An 18,979-nucleotide genomic window follows, 5' to 3' on the forward strand; every position below is an offset into this window, starting at 1 on the left:
AGAAGGATGGCTCAATCCTATTTACAGGCAAGAGGAAGAACAACATTTATAAGACAGATCTGCAAGATCTTATGAGTCAGAAGGTGACCTGTCTTATGTCTGTTTCTGAAGAGCAGTGGGTCTGGCACAGAAGATTAGGTCATGCTAGTTTGAGAAAGATTTCTCAGATTAACAAACTGGATCTTGTCAGAGGACTCCCTAATCTGAAATTCAAATCAGATGCTCTTTGTGAAGCATGTCAGAAGGGCAAGTTCTCCAAACCTGCATTCAAGTCCAAGAATGTTGTTTCTACCTCAAGGCCATTAGAACTCTTGCACATTGATCTGTTTGGCCCAGTCAAAACAGCATCTGTCAGAGGGAAGAAATATGGATTAGTCATCGTAGATGATTATAGCCGCCGGACGTGGGTAAAATTCTTGAAACACAAGGATGAGTCTCATTCAATGTTCTTTGATTTCTGCATTCAGATTCAATCTGAAAAAGAGTGTAAAATCATAAAGGTCAGAAGTGATCATGGTGGTGAATTTGAGAACAGATTCTTTGAAGAGTTCTTCAAAGAAAATGGTATTGCCCATGATTTCTCTTGTCCTAGAACTCCACAGCAAAATGGAGTTGTAGAACGAAAGAATAGGACTCTGCAAGAAATGGCCAGAACCATGATCAATGAAACCAATATGGCTAAGCATTTCTGGGCAGAAGCAATAAACACTGCATGCTATATTCAGAATAGAATCTCTATCAGACCTATTCTAAATAAGACTCCTTATGAATTGTGGAAGAATAAAAAGCCCAACATTTCATATTTCCATCCTTTTGGATGTGTATGCTTTATTCTGAACACTAAAGATCATCTTGGTAAGTTTGATTCCAAAGCACAAAAATGTTTCCTTCTTGGATATTCTGAACGCTCAAAAGGCTACAGAGTATACAATACTGAAACATTGATTGTGGAAGAATCAATCAATATCAGTTTTGATTAGGGGTGTTCGCGGTGCGGTTTGGTTCGGTTTTGAGCATAAAAGTCATCCTAACCGCGAGATAAAAATGCATGCGGTTCGGTTTGGTTCGGTTGATTTTTAATAAGTCATCCAAACCAAACCAAACCAAACCAATGCGGTTAGGATCGGTTCGGTTGACTGCGGTTTACACTATAAAATAAAAATGTACTGAAATAAAAGGAAAAAGGAAATTAATTCAATGCCAATATAATATATGATATTATACCATACAAAAGAAATTATATTATAAGAACAGTAGAGAACTAAAAATACATTATAAATGAAATACATATTTAGACAATAGACAATTACATATACATGTAGCTCAATAAAATACAAAAACTAAGTTGATTATGCCAAAACTTTAGTTAATAAATTAATTATTAAAATTGAAAATGTGAGGTGTGGCTTTATGCAATTGGATTTGGAAAGATAATAAATTAACTATTAAAATTCAAAACTTAAGTTAAACATGCGGTTTGTTTCGGTTTGGTTCGGTTTTGTGAAATACAAATCGCAAACCAAACCGAACCGCGCGGTTCACTCCAAAAATCATCCAAAATCATCCAAACCAAACGCGGTTTTTTGCGGTTTCGGTTTGGATTGGTTCGATTTGCGGTTTTGCTTTTGGATTGGTTCGGATACGATCACCCCTAGTTTTGATGATAAGCTTGGTTCTGAAAAACCAAAGCAGTCTGATAATTTTGCAGATTGTGATATTGATATATCAGAAGTTGTTGAGCCAAGAAGCAACGCATCAGAAGCAGAGCTTTTCAGAAGCAAAGAATCTGAAGATCAAGTATCAGCTTCTCTGGAGAATCTAAGCATTTCTGAAGAACCATCTGTCAGAAGATCATCCAGACTCATCTCTGGTCATTCAGAAGATGTCATTCTTGGAAAGAAGGATGATCCAATCAGAACAAGAGCATTCCTTAAGAACAATGATAAATCTTTCCTTTTGTCTCTTGCTTTGCATCTGAATCTCTTATGCTTTTTGATGTTATGACAAAAAGGGGGAGAAAATAAATGATAAATGATTTGATTAATCTATCAGTTGCTGGGTAAAGCTCCCACACATTTACTAACAAGAACTGCAAGTTCTATATGGTTTAAGTGTTTTGCAGGTATAAAGAAGTGAAGAGAATCTTCAAAGCAAACACAAGAAGCAAAACCATAAGAAGTGTTATTCTGTAAAAAGAATAAGCTCAAGGAAACTGAAGCAAGCTAAGTGCTGTCAAGCTTCAGAAATCAGAAGCAAGAAAGAAGAATGAATCAGAAGCACTGATAATAGAATTTGATCCATATTTGTCTATTTACTCTGACAAAATTCTATTTGCTCTGATACATTATTTTAGCCTATATGGCTCTGATACATATCATGTGTTCTAATATACATTTTATGTTCTGACTCGTTCATGCTGACTTTTGTCGTTTAGTTTTTGTTCTGTAACATTTCAGGATGTAGAGATGCTCTGATGATGCTCTGGTACATTCAACAATGTTCTGATACAAATCTAGCATGAAGTGATGTTGGTAGAAATTCAAAGCTCTGAAGCTATCCGAGGGAAGCAGAAATCAGAAGCTGTGAATGTTCTAAAGATCCAGAAAACTCAAGTTCTGAAGCTGTCCTAAATGGAAGCAGAAATCAGAAGCTGTGAATGTTCTGAAGATCAAAGAAATTCAAGTTCTGAAGCTGTCCTAGATGGAAGCAGGAATCAGAAGCTGTGAGTGTTCTAGGGATCTAAAGAAATTCTAGTTCTGAAGCTGTCCAATGGAAGCAGAAGTCAGAAGCTATGAATTCTCTGAAGACAGAAGCTTATGTGATCGTCTCTACCGAAATAATCAGGGAAGTCTTTTATTAAAGTTCTTCGAGTATTTATTTCAGGGGGAGATTATTTATCTCAGGGGGAGATTGTTAATCTCAGGGGGAGACATATTCATATGCTTATGCTATAGCTGTGTAATTTGTCTTTTGCCGTCTGCTCTTTCTGATCGCAAATTCATATCATTTATATATGTTTTTGTCATCATCAAAAAGGGGGAGATTGTTAGAACAAGATTTGTTCTGATCAATTATCTTAGTTTTGATGATAACAATAATATGAATTTTGCTTAAGATAATATGGTACTCTAATCCAATGCAATTTCCTTTTCAGGAAATATATAAAGAGTATGCATAATTCAGCGCTCAGAAGCTTTGTCTCAAGGGTTCAGCATGCAACATCAGAACATGGTCTGGAAAGACATCAGAAGATGGTCGAAGCAGAATCAGAACATGGGTCTATGGAAGCATCAGAAGAACATGAGATCAGAAGCACTGAAGTTCTGATGGTATCACGCTCAGAAGCACTTCAAGGTCAGAAGATCAGAAGATGCTTTGCACCAAGCTGTTTGACTCTGATGATATTCAAACGTTGTATTCACAAACATCAGATCAGAAGGAAGTACAAGTGGCAAGCTACGCTGACTGACAAAAGGAACGTTAAAAGCTATTAAAGGCAACGTCAGTAGACACAGCGTGAACAAGGCTCGAGGTAGTTGACAAAAGCGTATAACATTAAATGCGATGCTGTACGGAACACGCAAAGCATTAAATGCACTCAACGGTCATCTTCTCCAACGCCTATAAATATGAAGTTCTGATGAGAAGCAAGGAAAACGATTTTGAACAAAACAACTCATATTAACTTGCTGAAACTCTGTTCTATTCAAAGCTCAGAATCTTCATCTTCATCAAAGCTCACTACATTGCTGTTGTAATATATTAGTGAGATTAAGCTTAAACGTTAAGAGAAATATCACAGTTTGTGATTATAGCTTTTAAGAAGCAATTGTAATACTCTTAGAATTGATTACATTAAGTTGTAAGGAACTAGAGTGATCGTGTGGATCAGAATACTCTAGGAAGTCTTAGAGGGTATCTAAGCAGGTTGTAACTAGAGTGATCGTGTGGATCAGAATACTCTAGAAAGTCTTAGAGGGTATCTAAGCAGTTGTTCCTGGAGTGATCAGTGTGTGATCAGAAGACTCTGGAAGACTTAGTTGCTGACTAAGTGGAGAACCATTGTAATCCGTGCGATTAGTGGATTAAATCCTCAGTTGAGGTAAATCATCTCTGCGGGGGTGGACTGGAGTAGTTTAGTTAACAACGAACCAGGATAAAAATACCTGTGCAATTTATTTTTTATCTGTCAAGTTTTTAAAGCTACACTTATTCAAACCCCCCCCCTTTCTAAGTGTTTTTCTATCCTTCAGATCTCTCACAATTGATGAAGAAACTAGTGTTTATGTTGAGGTTTAGCTCTAAATTAGTGAGGTTCAAGATGTGACTCACTAATTTGTGTGGAAGAGAAAGAGCTTTGAGTGATGGGTTTGGAAGAGGTGAGGAGAGAATTTGCAATAAGTTTCTTGGCTATCAAAGCTTCGAGAAATGAATTTGCAATAAGTTTTTTGGCTATCAAAACTTGAAAAATGAAGAGGGGAATGCCTCAATTTATAGGAGCTAGGCTTGGGAATTTTTGTGGCTTGGAGTTAGGATTGGAAAATAGAATTAGGCTTGGAAAAGTGATTTGGAGCCAAAAATGAAATCCAATGGTCTTGATGCAATCACATGAGGGTACATGATTAGATGATGTAGGAAATCAAATGTAAGAACCAAGTCATGCTTCCCATGCTTGCAAATGATGTCAACACTTCAAAAAGCTGAAATTTGCCTTCATTTTTCCAAATTCGTGCTGGTGCAATCGATTTGCACTTTATGCAAATCTATTTACATTGCTGAAAAAGGCAAAATTTGGGGCAAAAACAGTTATGTAAATCGATTTGCACATTATGCAAATCGATTTGCACTGATGGCAGAAGCAAAATCTGGGCAAAATCAGTTGTGTAAATCGATTTACACCTTATGCAAATCGATTTGCATAGTGAAAATGTTGAAAAATGCTCCTTTTGATGGATGTTTTGACTTGGTACCTACAAAACACAAACATACAAAAGCACAAGGCAATATTTTTGGTATTTTGGTTAGTAAAACAATATATACAAAACTAAAACATTGGTGCTTGATGATCCCTCTTACAGATGAAGTGAGCATAACACCGAGAGCAGAGCTTTAAGATGAAACTCTTGCTTGATGATTGGAATGCAAATGATGTATGACCTTAGGGTCAAAAATTGGGGTATGACACTTACTTGGTTGGAAAAAGTATAAAAGAATGGGAATCGGCAATAGATTAGTTTGAAAGAATTGCGGATGAAAAGATTCACAACATACTTAAAGTAAGTTTCGATAGTTTGGAGGAAGATCAGCAGAAAATATTTCTTGATATTGCTTGTTGCTTCAAAGGATGTAATGTGTCAGACATTAAAAAAACACTTCAGGTCCATCACGGTTTCTGCCCAGAATATGGGATTGGAGTGCTGATGGAAAAATCTCTCATAAAGATAAATTTGAATGGTTGTGTAATATTGCACGATTTGATAGAGGACATGGGTAAAGAAATTGTCCGACAAGAATCGCCTGAGGAGCCTGGGAAACGTAGTAGGTTATGGTTTCCTGATGATATAATTCATGTTTTCGAAGAAAATACTGTAAGTAAGACTGATATAAAAGGTTTTGGTTTTATAAATTTTAACCTTCATGTCTTTTTTGTCAGCGTTCCGATGCTTTGTTGATTGTGTTAAGTTATTGCCGTTTTCCTTATCGATTAAGAGATACTCTCTAAATATGCACGTCGAATTGCAAAAATACATACATTTATTATGGTTGATTTGTGCTTTTGTTTTTGAAGGGAACTAGTAGTATTCAAGTCATAATTCTGGATTTCCCCAATTTTGAAGAAGTGGTAGAATGGGATGGAAAGGCATTCAAGGAGATGAAAAACCTCAAAACTCTTATCATTAGAGTTGGTAGTTTTTCCAAAGGTCCCGAGCATCTTCCAAATAGTTTAAGAGTATTGGAATGGCGGGGATATCCTTCACCATCTTTACCTTCCAACTTTCATCCAAAGAAACTTGCTATACTGAAGTTACCGCAAAGTCACTTAATGTCCCTCAACTTGCTTATACCAAAGAAGGTAAGTACAATAAGCTCTTTTCTATAGTTTACTAATATTTTAACAAATCCGTTTGAACATTATTCATTTGATTTTCATTTTTATAGCAGAAGTTTGTGAACATGAGAGTTTTGAATTTTGATGATTGTGAGCGTATAACAAAGATACCTGATGTGTCTGGTGCTCCAAATTTAGAAGAATTATCATTTGGTGATTGCGCTAATTTAATTAAAATTCATGAATCAGTTGGATTCTTGAATAAGCTTAAAATTTTGAATGCTGATGGCTGTAGCCAGCTCAGGACTTTTCCACCCATCAAGTTGAGCTCCCTTGAAAAACTCAAGCTTTCATCTTGTTACTGTCTGAAGAGTTTTCCAGAAATATTAGGAAAGATGGAAAAGATTACGGTGCTTGATTTACAAGACACTCCGGTAAAAGAACTTCCATTTTCCATTCACAATTGAAAGAGTAGTACTAATTGGCTGTGGAGTTGTTCGGTTACCAAGTAGTATTTTGGTGATGCAGGAACTTCACGAGTTGATTGCTGGGGAATGTACATTGTTATTACCAAAACCGAACGATTTTGAACCTCGAGCTAGCTCAATGGTCTTCAATCTAGGTCTTTCTGGCTGCCACGTTTCGGACGATTTCCTTCGAATTGGTATCCCTTTGTTTTCTAATGTGAAAGAGTTGTACCTGTCGCAGAATAATTTTACAATTCTTCCAGCATGCATCAAAGAATGTTACTTTCTAACTAAAATTCATTTGGATGATTGCAAGAATCTCAAAGAAATTTGCGGGGTTCCACTAAACTTGGAAACATTATCTGCAAAATGGTGCACATCCTTGATAATTTTAGACCTCGAACTTCTTCCTGAATGTGCCAAAGTGTGCCGCTTTTTGAGGACACTTATATTGGATGACTGTAAAAATCTTCAAACTATTAGAGGGGTTCCACCCAACATAAGGACTTTGTCTGCAAAAGACTGCCCTTCCTTGACTTCCGGGTGTAGAATCATGTTACAGAGTGAGGTCTGTATTTTCTTATTATTCATATATTTGATTTGATAAAACTCTACATATACATGTTTCTAAATATATGAAACAATTACTATTATCAGAAACTGCATGCAGAGGGCGGGGACAAGAAGTTTCACTTACCAGGAAGATGTATTCCAGTGTGGTTCGAGCACTACGTCCATGATCATAATGCATCTATTACTTTCTGGTTTCGTAAAAAGATCCCTGCAATATCTCTATGTCTTGTTGTTCGACCCGGTTCATATGAAGAAATTATTCAGCCCAGATTTATCATCAATGGAAAAAGAAAAACAGATGGATTCGAGCTAAGTTTCGACGATGGTGACCATGGGCACAGTGGACTAGCAGATCATATAATAATTTTTGATATAAAACAGATAACATTCAAATTAACAGATGCTGTTCTTGAAAACGAATGGAATTGCGTGGTGTGTATGTCTAAGTAAATGTGAATGATGAATGAATGCCAAGAAACTCCATTGATGGAGAAGAATGAAGCTCTGTGAATGCAGAGAAGAAACAAAGAAGAACGAAAGAGAAAATCAATATTGCATTCATTAGTTTGTTACAAAGTCGTTACATGGTTTATATACAAGTGTAACTAACTAACTGTGCATAACAAACTTTCAGTTAGGGCATAACCAATCTCAGCCAATCAATCCTCCACGTCAGTCATCTCATGCACGTGCTTTGTCACCCCCCCACAAGCTTGAGGTTGATAGATGTTCATCAAACCAAGCTTGGACAGACAAGAATGAAATGGACGTGGTCCAAGAGCCTTAGTAAAGACATCTGCAGCTTGATCTTGAGAGGAAACCGGCAACAAGCGCATCACTCCAGCTTGCAACTTCTCACGGACCAAATGACAGTCGATGTCCAGATGTTTAGTACGCTCATGAAAAACAGGATTTGCAGAAATGTGTAGGGCACTCTGACTATCGCAATAAAGCACTGGTAATCGAGAGGGATGTTGATGCTGTGAGATATTGGATCGAACTCTAGTATTGTCGAAGGGTAGCTTCTTGGTTCGACAGTTCGACAGAGTTAAGCATGAAGTCGAAGGATTGTTCACATGCTGGTGTCGAAGTGTGCATGCTGTAGTCGAAGATGGGTCTAGCATGCAGATGTCGAAGATGCTAGGGTTGTTAGCATGTTAAATTAGGTTTTAGTGTTTAAACCCTAATTTGTTAAGTTAGCTTGTTTATTAAGTTGGCTTGTGTAATGGGCCTTGCTGAAAAAGCCCATTAGTTAGTATGTTAGGTTTTATTATAAATAGCATACTAGTCTCTCATCATTGCTAAGCTGCAAATCCTAATTTAGGGTGAGAGAGGTTATTTGTTATTCTTGTAAACTTGTAATCTTGTTCTAAGAGAAAGTGAAAGAATAGCAGTTATAACCAATTCTTGTGTTCTTATTCTCTTCCATAATTCCCTATTATACTTTGTTATTAGTATCGTTTTTCACAACAAATTGGTGCGGTGAGCGTGGAGAAGATGCCTTCAACAAAGTATGAGATTGAAAAGTTCATCGGAGTGAATGATTTCGGTCTGTGGCGCTTGAAGATGAAAGCTCTACTGGTTCAGCAGGGTTGTTTGGAAGCGTTGAAGGGAGAGGCAGCCATGAATGCAGAATTGACGGCAGCGGAGAAGACGAATATGATCGAGAAAGCACACAGCGCAATTTTGTTGAGCCTTGGTGATAAGGTTCTCCGGCAGGTATCAAAGGAGACGACGGCATCAGGGTTATGGGTGAAACTTGAAAGTTTGTATATGACCAAATCGCTGGTAAATCGACTCTACCTGAAGCAAGCTTTGTATTCATTCAAGATGATTGAAGACAAAGTATTGGCTGAGCAGTTGGATATGTTCAACAAGCTGATTCTTGATCTTGAAAATATTGATGTGAAGATCGATGATGAAGATCAAGCGCTGTTACTATTGTGTTCTTTGCCTCGATCACATGCTCACTTCAAAGAAACACTCTTGTATGGAAGGGAGTCCCTGACGTTTGAAGAAGTTCAATCAGCCTTGTACTCTAAGGACTTGAATGAACGAAAGGAGCATAAACCTTCGACTGTTGGCGAAGGTTTGTCCGTTAAAGGAAAACTCTTACGAAAGGATGGTAAGTTCGACAAGAAGAAAGGCAAAAGCCAGTCGAAGACTTACAGTGGCGAAGCATCTGGAATTCGATGCTACCATTGTAAGAAGGAGGGTCACACAAGAAAGGTGTGCCCTGAACGCTTGAAATATCATGGAGGTAAGGATAATGGCAACGCTGCCATTGTTCAAGATGATTTCGAATCATCTGATGTTCTTGTGGTTTCAAGCAGTGACTCTAAGAAGGAGTGGATTATGGATTCAGGTTGCACTTGGCACATGACTCCAAACAAAGACTTGTTCGAGGAATTATGTGATCAAGATAGTGGATCAGTATTGCTGGGAAACAACAAGGCTTGCAAGATTGCAGGTGTTGGATCTGTGAGATTCAAGCTCCATGATGAGTCAATAAGGTTGTTGACTGAAGTCAGGTATGTTCCTGATTTGAAGAGAAATTTGCTTTGTCTTGGTGAATTCGACAAGAAAGGATATGTTTTCCAAGGAGAGAAAAGTATCCTAAGAGTCATGAAGGGTTCGAAGGAAGTCTTGAGAGGCGTGAAGAAACAAGGCTTGTATACCCTTGAGGCTGAAGTTGTAAGTGGTTCGACAAATGTTGCATCCACGAAACCTTTGTCGAAAACAGAAATCTGGCACATGAGATTGGGCCATGTCAGTGAAAGGGGTCTGGTCGAATTAGGGAAACAAAATCTGCTTGGTGGAGACAAAGTCGAAAAGCTGAAGTTTTGTGAACCCTGTGTACTTGGAAAATCTTGCAGAGTGAAGTTCAACAAAGGCAAACAAAGAACACATGGATCCCTTGATTACATCCATGCTGATCTTTGGGGGCCTGCAAGGTGTCCATCACATTCAGGAGCAAGGTATTTTCTATCCATAGTAGATGATTATTCCAGAAAATTATGGGTATTCATCCAGAAGACTAAGGATGAAACTTTTGAGAATTTCAAAAGTTGGAAGACTCTGGTTGAAAATCAGACTGGCAGAAAGGTCAAGAGGTTGAGAACCGACAATGGCCTTGAATTTTGCAATGAAGCATTCGACAGTTTTTGTGCTGTCTCTGGTATTGCAAGGCATAGAACTACTGCAGGTACTCCACAGCAAAATGGTTTGGCTGAAAGGTTTAATCGAACTATCACTACTAGAAATATGGCCTACGGCCACGCTAAAATTTTCCACAGCTCAGAAACTGTGGCCACATATATGATTTGACCATGGTTTTAAAAGCGTAGAATTATGTTATAAAATATTGGATCCGGAATATGAAACTGTGGCCTTTACTTCAATTGCCACGGTTATACAACTGCGGATATTTTAAGCCACAAAGGAAAACTGCGGTCTTATAATTTTGACTACCCAAGTCCAAAAAATTAGTCCCCGCCATTTTTTCCCTCTTTTCTTTTCGTTTCCCTCTTCTTAATTAATTTCTTTTATAATATTTTTTAATTAAAAAAACAATAAAAATATAAATACGTATTTATATTTTTTAAGTTTCCCACTTCTTAATTAATTTTTTTCTAATTTATTTAAATTTACAAGCTACAAAAATGTAACATAATAATCTCCTAAAACCAAAACCACATCATTCTTATCTTGGTAAAACCAAAACCCTATCTTCCACCTTCACCCTCCCTCTCAAACTCAACCGCCTCCACCCAAAACCCCTCATATTCTCTTCATTCCCAAAAATCTCCGCCGCAGCATAACCGGATCGAGAGACAGCGAGAGATGAGTGAGGATCGAGAGAGAAGAGGATTATGGTTTGTTATTGTTTCACCGAGAGAGAAGAGGATTATGGTTTGTTGTTGTTTCATCGTGAGAGATACAAAGTGTGGTTGAGAGAGAGGCGTGTAGCAGGGAAAGAGAAGGAGATTGGGGGTTAGGTCAAGATGTTACGCTTTGTTGGTAGCTAAACCATGTGCTTGTATATTGAGTCTGAGATTGAGAAAGCTTCAGCCGTTTCAGCCTCTTCGCCGCGCCGTATCGCTCAAAATCTCTAGAAATTGGTAACCATACACAATCAATCTCCTTAATTCTCTTTCTTAAGCATTATTTTTGTCATTTTTGTTAGGGTTTTTATGTGTTTTTCGTTGCAGGTTTCAGAACATGATTGTCCCCATTTACTGTTCTATGGTCCATCAGGTTCTGGCAAGAAAAGCCTAATCATGACTCTTCTCCGTCAAATGTTTGGACCCGGTGCTGAAAAGGTCCTTTTTTTCTACTCTTTTGTGTGTTTGTTTCAATTAGGGAAAAAACATATCTTGCTTAATGTTTGTTCCCTTACTAATAAAGGATTTTAGATAAAATTAGAATAATTTTAGTAATTGTTTTGTTGTCTTTCTCAGTTGTTGTTATAATGTAGCGTCAGTATTTGATTGTTTGTGTTTATAAATATGGTTGAGTTAGTGTTGTTTACTTATCAGTGCTGTAAACTTGTTTCCTTTTTAAATCATTTTTCTCTGTTGTGTTTCAGGTGAAGGTGGAAAATAGAGCATGGAAAGTGGATGTAAGCTTCATTCTTTCTCTAACTGTGCCCCTTTATTTTCTTATTGTCGTTATGAACTTGTGAGTTTTTTGAAACAATATTACATTTGTATGGTTTGGGGGTTATTTTATGTTCAGCTTTATTGGATTTGGTGTGTATAGTTAAACTGAATCATTGCTTTTAATTTGGCTATTTATTTTTATCTTAAAGTGACATGGAATTGGTTTCACTTTTTCAGGTTGGGAGTAGATCTATTGATTTAGAGCTGACAACATTATCAAGTGCCAATCATAATTTGGTTTTCGAAACTTCCATCCACTCTTTTTATTTGTTCCACAATTTATACTTAGTTAAAATGTTTTTTTGTTGACACATTGAGGTGAAGAAGAGATGAGAACAATGAAGAATACAATATGAGTTCCATTATTAGTTGTCATTCTATTTTTATAAGTGTTTATTTTTCTGTTTGTTTTCTAGAGCTTAAATGTTTTTTTCTCCAGCTTCTGTTTGTCCTACTGTTTTTGTTTCAAGCCCCTAATGAACAAGATGAAAAAGTTATATGATAAAAAAACATGTTCACATGATTGGATACATCTATTTGGAGTGCAACTGCTTCATTGCTTTCTTACCAAAACCATCATGGATGGATCTTTATAATCAACTTTTCTGTGTTAGGAGTAAATGCCGATGATGTTCGAGTCTCTGTGGCAGGAGCCCTTTTTTCTGTAGTGCCATGGACACAGTGTGAACAAGTAAGTGGTTGTAACTTTTATAATCATGGTGACAATAAACTACCATTTGTGATATTTGTTATTGGTTGTTGTCATTCATGTGGTACTTGACTTTTCATAACTATGGTTTATTATTCATTGATGCCGAGCAAGTTAAGTCCTAATGGTTTATTATTCATTTACTCATATAGTAGAATCTCCGACTCTTTTGCAGGTTATTCAAATAGCTTTACAGATGTTAGATGAAGGATGAAGGATGAAGGATGAAGGATGAAGAAATAGATTCACTAATTTTAACAGAGTCATGATGGACATTGGCCAGGAGATTATGGAGGTCCCATGTTTCTTATGCCTGGATTGGTAATTTTTTTACACTTTTCTCCTATTCAAAACTTGTGTGTTTTTACTTTTCATTCATAATGATGATTAAACAGGTTATTACTTTGTCTGTCACCGGGGCTTTGAATGCAGTCTTAACCGACGAGCATAGAAAGGAAATGCGCCGTTACCTCTATAATCATTAGGTAACAACTTCACTCTATCTTTCACGCTAATCAGTGGGTTTTTTTTCCATAAGTTCTTGTAATTAATTAGTTAGATGTAACTGCAGAACAAGGATAGTGGGTGGGGTTTGCATATTGAAGGTCCAAGCACAATGTTTGGCTCTGTCTTGTGTTACGTTACTCTAAGGTTGCGAGGGGGGGACTGAATGATGGAGATGGGGATATGGAGAAGGGACGTGACTGGATTCTTGAGCATGTGGGGGAAAATGTGGCTATCAGACAAATCTTACTCCACATTCCTCTTAGTGATTTGTTTCTTCCTGAATATCGATGTTCATTGATTTCTTGACTATATTTTTGGATTTACCTATAACCTGAAAAAGTTGTGGGAATTATACTGACTGTTTCATTTCTTGTTTAAAGGTTGGTTATTTTTTTAGTCTATAACACATGACAATGCCATCTTTTGACAGTAGGTATTTTATAAATGCAGATTGTTCTCCAAAGGAATAAACCTTCACTTGAGCAAATAAGTAAAAGGTATGAGTGCAGCTTTGAAAAACTAAATAAATATAATGCTTTGACCAGGTTTATTTACCTACCTTAGTCTGTATTATTATGCTTTGCACTGAAACACTACTGCACCAGGTTTAAATACAATAATGTGCTTGTGTAAATCTTAACAACCTTTCTGCTATTTCAGAGTGAAGTAAATTATATCAAATGGGATCCTACTGGTTCACTACTGGCCTCGTGTTCAGACGATAAATAGTGTTGCGAATACAATGAACAATATTGTTGATATTTTGAATTGTATATGTTGATATTTTGAATTGTATATTTCAGGGTTGTAATTAGAATGCAATAGATACTCTATATAAACATATCAAATTTATAATGGGTCACATACTAGTACATTATAATTGTGATTATATTTATTTATTGTATATTAATAATGTATTATAGCTAGCTTAGTTGGCAAACTTTTGATTGGTGTGTATATATATATATATATATATATATATATATATATATATATATATATATATATATATATATAATGACATCTTTGTGTAATGATACAGAAATAAACCGTGGCAAGATTAATGGTTTAGAATGCATAACATATAACAACGGTTTTAAATAGGTGGTCATAACCAAACCGTGGCTATATCTTGAACTAATACTGTGTCGTAAACGTCAAAATGAAACCGTGGCTTTACCATATAGCCACAGTTTTTAAGTCATGGCAAGTACAAACCGCGGCCTTAATCAAGCTACCTAAACCGTGGCCTAAAAAAGCCACGGTTGTAAAAAAGGCGTGGTCTATACCAAAAAACCGTGGACTTTACTTTAGGCCACGGCCGTATACTCCACAGTTGGATTTCCGTGGCCAAACCGTGGCCTAAGCGTTACGCCACGGTTATTTTGCATATAGCCTCGGTTTTCTGGGCGTGGCAGGAGGCCTTTTTTCCTGTAGTGTATTTTGGAGAGAGTCAGATGCATGTTGACTAGTGCGGGGTTAACAAAGGTGTTCTGGGCTGAGGCTGTTTCGACAGCAACATATCTGATAAACAGATGTCCTTCGACAGCGTTAGATATGAAGACACCTGAAGAAGTTTGGTCGGGACATCCACCAGATCTCGACAAACTGAGAGTATTTGGCTGCGTAGCCTATGCTCACATTAGGCAAGACAAGGTCGAACCTAGAGCTCTGAAATGCATGTTCATGGGATACCCTGAAGGAGTCAAAGCTTATAGGCTATGGTGCCTAGAGCCAGGTCACAGGAGGTGTATCACCAGTCGAGATGTAGTTTTCAATGAAGCTGAAATGGCTTTTAAGAAAACTAATGATGTTGGTCAAAGTACAGAAACATCTGACGAAGAGCTGGAACAGGTAGAGATTCCTGTTGAGGTGGAGCATGTTGATGCTGAATTGCATATCCCAGATGAAGTCGAAGAAGAAGCAGAAGATGCTGAAGTTGAGGAAACTGACGATGACTACCTATTGTCGAGAGATAGGTCGAGAAGAGTCATCAAGCCACCTCAGAGACTTGGATATGCAGATCTTATAGCTTATGCCTTAATCTCTGCAAGTGAGGTTCTAGACAAAGAACCTAGAGACTATAAGGAAGTTATGAGGAGTCGAAATAAGACTGAATGGCTGAAGGCCATGGATGATGAGATGAAATCTCTTCATGATAATCATACTTGGGAACTGATCAAGAAACCTGTTGGGGCAAGGTTAGTCAGCTGTAAATGGATTTTCAAAGTTAAGGAAGGAATTAAAGGAGTGACGTCGAAAAGATACAAGGCAAGGTTAGTTGCAAGGGGTTTCACTCAGAAAGAAGGTGTCGACTTCAATGATGTGTTTTCTCCTGTTGTGAAGCATAGGTCCATTCGAATGTTGCTTGCCATGGTGGCACAGTTCGATCTTGAACTGGAACAGATGGATGTGAAGGCTGCGTTCTTGTATGGTGATCTAGATGAAATGATCCTGATGAGGCAACCTGAAGGGTATGTCGAAAAGGGGAAGGAAGATTATGTGTGCAAGTTAAAGAGATCTTTGTATGGGCTGAAACAATCTCCTCGACAGTGGAATAGGAGATTCGACAAGTTCATGGCACGCATAAGTTTCATTAGAAGTCAGTTCGACCACTGCGTTTACTTCAGATTTCGACCTGGTAATTCATTTGTTATTTTGTTGCTTTATGTGGATGATATTCTCATAGCAAGCAACAATGTTGAAGATGTGATGAGGGTGAAGGCTGAACTCAATAAGGAGTTCGATATGAAGGATCTGGGAGCTGCTTCCAGGATTCTTGGAATTGACATTCGAAGAGATAGAAAGAAGTCGAAGTTATGTCTATCTCAAGAGGCATATCTACGGAAGATTCTTGAAAAGTTTGGTATGTCGAATTCGAAGTCAGTTGTGACTCCAACAAACCCTCAATTCAAGTTGAGTATTGATCAGTGTCCCAGTACTGATGTCGAAAGAGCCTATATGAATAGCATCCCATATGCTAATATAGTTGGTTCTTTGATGTATGCTATGGTCTGTACTAGACCCGACATAGCATACGCAGTAAGTCTTGTAAGCAGGTACATGGCGAATCCTGGAAAGGCTCACTGGCAAGCATTGAAGTGGATTCTAAGGTACATAAATGGATCTCTAAACAGAGTCTTAATTTATGGTGGAGCCTTGGGTGAAGATAGTAAAGCAGCAATAGAAGGATATGTCGACTCTGATTATGCAGGTTGTATGGATTCTAGAAAGTCTATTTCTGGATATGTTTTCACTATGTTTGGCACAACAATTAGTTGGAAAGCAACTCTTCAGAAGGTTGTTGCTCTATCAACCACTGAAGCGGAATATATTGCTCTCACTGAAGCTATGAAAGAAGCATTGTGGCTTGAAGGTTTTGCGAAAGAGCTGAAACTTCAAGGTCGAGGTATCACTGTTAAATGTGATAGTCAAAGTGCAATACACCTGTCAAAGAATTCAGCCTATCATGAGCGAACTAAGCACATTGATGTGAGGTTGCATTTCGTCAGAGGAGTAATCGAGCGTGGAGAAGTCCAAGTGCTGAAGGTTTCGACTGAAGACAATGTTGCTGATATGATCACCAAGACATTGCCGAGTTGCAAGTTTTTCCACTGTATGCAGTTGATAAAGCTGCATGAAGAAAGCTAATCTGTTCCTTGACGTTGTAGAGTTAGGTCCAAGGTGGAGATTTGTGAGATATTGGATCGAACTCTAGTATTGTCGAAGGGTAGCTTCTTGGTTCGACAGTTCGACAGAGTTAAGCATGAAGTCGAAGGATTGTTCACATGCTGGTGTCGAAGTGTGCATGCTGTAGTCGAAGATGGGTCTAGCATGCAGATGTCGAAGATGCTAGGGTTGTTAGCATGTTAAATTAGGTTTTAGTGTTTAAACCCTAATTTGTTAAGTTAGCTTGTTTATTAAGTTGGCTTGTGTAATGGGCCTTGCTGAAAAAGCCCATTAGTTAGTATGTTAGGTTTTATTATAAATAGCATACTAGTCTCTCATCATTGCTAAGCTGCAAATCCTAATTTAGGGTGAGAGAGGTTATTTGTTATTCTTGTAAACTTGTAATCTTGTTCTAAGAGAAAGTGAAAGAATAGCAGTTATAACCAATTCTTGTGTTCTTATTCTCTTCCATAATTCCCTATTATACTTTGTTATTGGTATCGTTTTTCACAACAGATGCAAATCATGCAACAAGAAGCATAGCCATTGAAGCTCACGAGTAGCAGATGCGAGGGCACGATATTCTGCCTCAGCAGATGAACAACTGACCGTGAGCTGCTTCTTAGCCTTCCACGACACAAGTGATTGCCCAATGAAAAAGCAATATCCAGAGATGGAACGACGCGTGTCAACACAGCCGCCCCAGTCAGCATCACTAAACCCTGATAACTGCAAATCAGAGGCTTGAGACAAGAATATACCACGAGCTGGAGATTGCTTAAGATAACGAAGAACTCTTAAAGCAGCCTTGTAGTGAGACTCGGTAGGTGCACTCATGAATTGGCTCAATTGTTGAGTAGCAAAAGCAATGTCTGGTCGCGTGGTAGTGAGATAGAGGAGTCTTCCCACTAATCTTCTATAGGCAGTGACATCAGCAAAGGCAGATCCATCATTTTGATGAAGGCGCGAAGAAGCATCCAAAGGAGTGGAAACTGGTTTGCAACCAGCTAAGCCAGCATCATGAAGCAATTCAAGGCAATATTTTCTTTGACAAAGGAAGATACCTTTAGGTGATCGTGCAACCTCAAAACCTAAAAAAAACTTCAACTGGCCCAGGTCTTTGATGTGAAAGGTATCATCCAGTGATTTCTTCAAGGTGTTGATCATAAAAATAGATGTCCCTGCTAAGATGATGTCATCAACATACACAAGGATGGCTGTGAATGAAGAAGAATCAGTCTTAGTAAAGAGTGTATGATCAGCATGTGCATGGAGGAAACCTTGAGCTTGAAGAAAAGTGGTTAATTTTTCAAACCATTGCCTACTTGCTTGTTTTAAACCATACAGTGATTTGTTCAACTTACATACTTGGCCAACTTTTGAAGAGAGTACACCCTGTGGAAGTTTCATGTAGACAGCTTCATGTAAATCCCCATGCAAAAATGCATTATTCACGTCTAGCTGATGAAGATGCCAGCCATGAATAGCTGCAAGAGCCAATAGCACACGAATAATAGACAGTTTAGCCACAGGTGAAAACTGTGAATACAAGATTACACTCAAAGATGTTTTTGATTCATGGCAAACTCAAATAAGCATTCAAACAACAAGACGGAAGCAGAAAACTTAAAGAAAAGCAAGCATTGATGACTCATAGGTCAAACCCATTATGTTTATATGTTTAAAGGTTGACTCAACACAAGCAAAACAAGAAGAATGCAGAAAAGCAGCAGTTAGGTCGACCTACCATCAACCCAGGTCGACCTAAAATGGAGAAAAATTCATATACTCCTGCTAGGTCGACTCACACATCATTTAGGTCGACCTAAATTGATGAATTTTACAAACCAGCCTGTTAGGTCGACCTACACAACAACTAGGTCGACCTAATCTGTGAAAATGTCCCCAGAACGCATCAGAAGAGGATTCTGGTCGACCTACTCCTTCAACAGGTCGACCTAACTGGGAGCAAAATTCTGCAAGCTCTGTTAGGTCGACCTAAGCACTACAAGAGGTCGACCTAACTGATCAAGAATGGCAAAAATTCTGTTTCTCTCATCTCCAACTGTTAAGCTATCTTATATATTGTCCAAGGGTAATTATTCAAGCAACATCAACGACTGAAAGATACACAAACGCTTCTCATCTTCGTTCTTCATCATCTCCAACACAATTACACATAATCATTCTTGCGTTGCGGGTTAGTGATGAGTTCGATAACGTCCATGGAACGGAATTGAAGATTCCTAGTGGGTGAAGGTTTGTGGGGTTTGTTGGTGAATAAAATCTGCGGGTTTTGTCCTCCACGACGGGTGGTTCTTGGGGGTTTTTATCAAGAGGCGTT

At 38.0% G+C, this 18,979-nt stretch overlaps 1 protein-coding gene and 1 long non-coding RNA gene across 7 annotated transcripts; both read left to right on the forward strand.

Moving 5' to 3' along the window:
* Window positions 1-5,212: 5,212 nt before the first annotated feature.
* LOC131623061 (TMV resistance protein N-like) lies at window positions 5,213-7,994 on the forward strand. 4 transcript variants are annotated; one of them, XM_058894086.1, is made up of 4 exons: window positions 5,213-5,588; window positions 5,789-6,073; window positions 6,163-7,084; window positions 7,174-7,994. In XM_058894086.1, exons 3-4 carry the CDS (start codon window positions 6,572-6,574, stop codon window positions 7,537-7,539), a joined length of 879 nt encoding a protein of 292 aa, XP_058750069.1. In that variant the 5' UTR covers window positions 5,213-5,588; window positions 5,789-6,073; window positions 6,163-6,571; the 3' UTR covers window positions 7,540-7,994. The 4 variants fall into 3 exon arrangements, 3 of the variants coding, with proteins under 3 accessions (XP_058750069.1, XP_058750071.1, XP_058750070.1); XM_058894088.1 differs by having other exon boundaries at window positions 6,163-7,994; XM_058894087.1 differs by lacking the exons at window positions 5,213-5,588; window positions 5,789-6,073 and having other exon boundaries at window positions 6,124-7,084.
* A 2,790-nt stretch (window positions 7,995-10,784) lies between these two features.
* Window positions 10,785-13,858, forward strand: LOC131623062 (uncharacterized). 3 transcript variants are annotated; one of them, XR_009290125.1, is made up of 8 exons: window positions 10,785-11,210; window positions 11,301-11,411; window positions 11,678-11,710; window positions 12,365-12,441; window positions 12,635-12,780; window positions 12,855-12,944; window positions 13,031-13,463; window positions 13,627-13,857. It is a non-coding gene; the product is annotated as an uncharacterized LOC131623062 (long non-coding RNA). The 3 variants fall into 3 exon arrangements; XR_009290126.1 differs by having other exon boundaries at window positions 13,417-13,463; window positions 13,627-13,854; XR_009290124.1 differs by having other exon boundaries at window positions 12,855-13,463; window positions 13,627-13,858.
* Window positions 13,859-18,979: the final 5,121 nt, after the last annotated feature.

This window comes from Vicia villosa, unplaced genomic scaffold, assembly GCF_029867415.1.
Source record: "Vicia villosa cultivar HV-30 ecotype Madison, WI unplaced genomic scaffold, Vvil1.0 ctg.000048F_1_1, whole genome shotgun sequence".
NCBI lineage: Eukaryota > Viridiplantae > Streptophyta > Magnoliopsida > Fabales > Fabaceae > Vicia > Vicia villosa.

Bases quoted from the DNA above. Each gene is read 5' to 3' on its own strand.
- LOC131623061 (XM_058894086.1), top strand. From the start codon at position 6,572: ATGCAGGAACTTCACGAGTTGATTGCTGGGGAATGTACATTGTTATTA. The intron at 7,085-7,173 runs GTCTGTATTTTC...TACTATTATCAG, and splicing joins GAATCATGTTACAGAGTGAG to AAACTGCATGCAGAGGGCGG.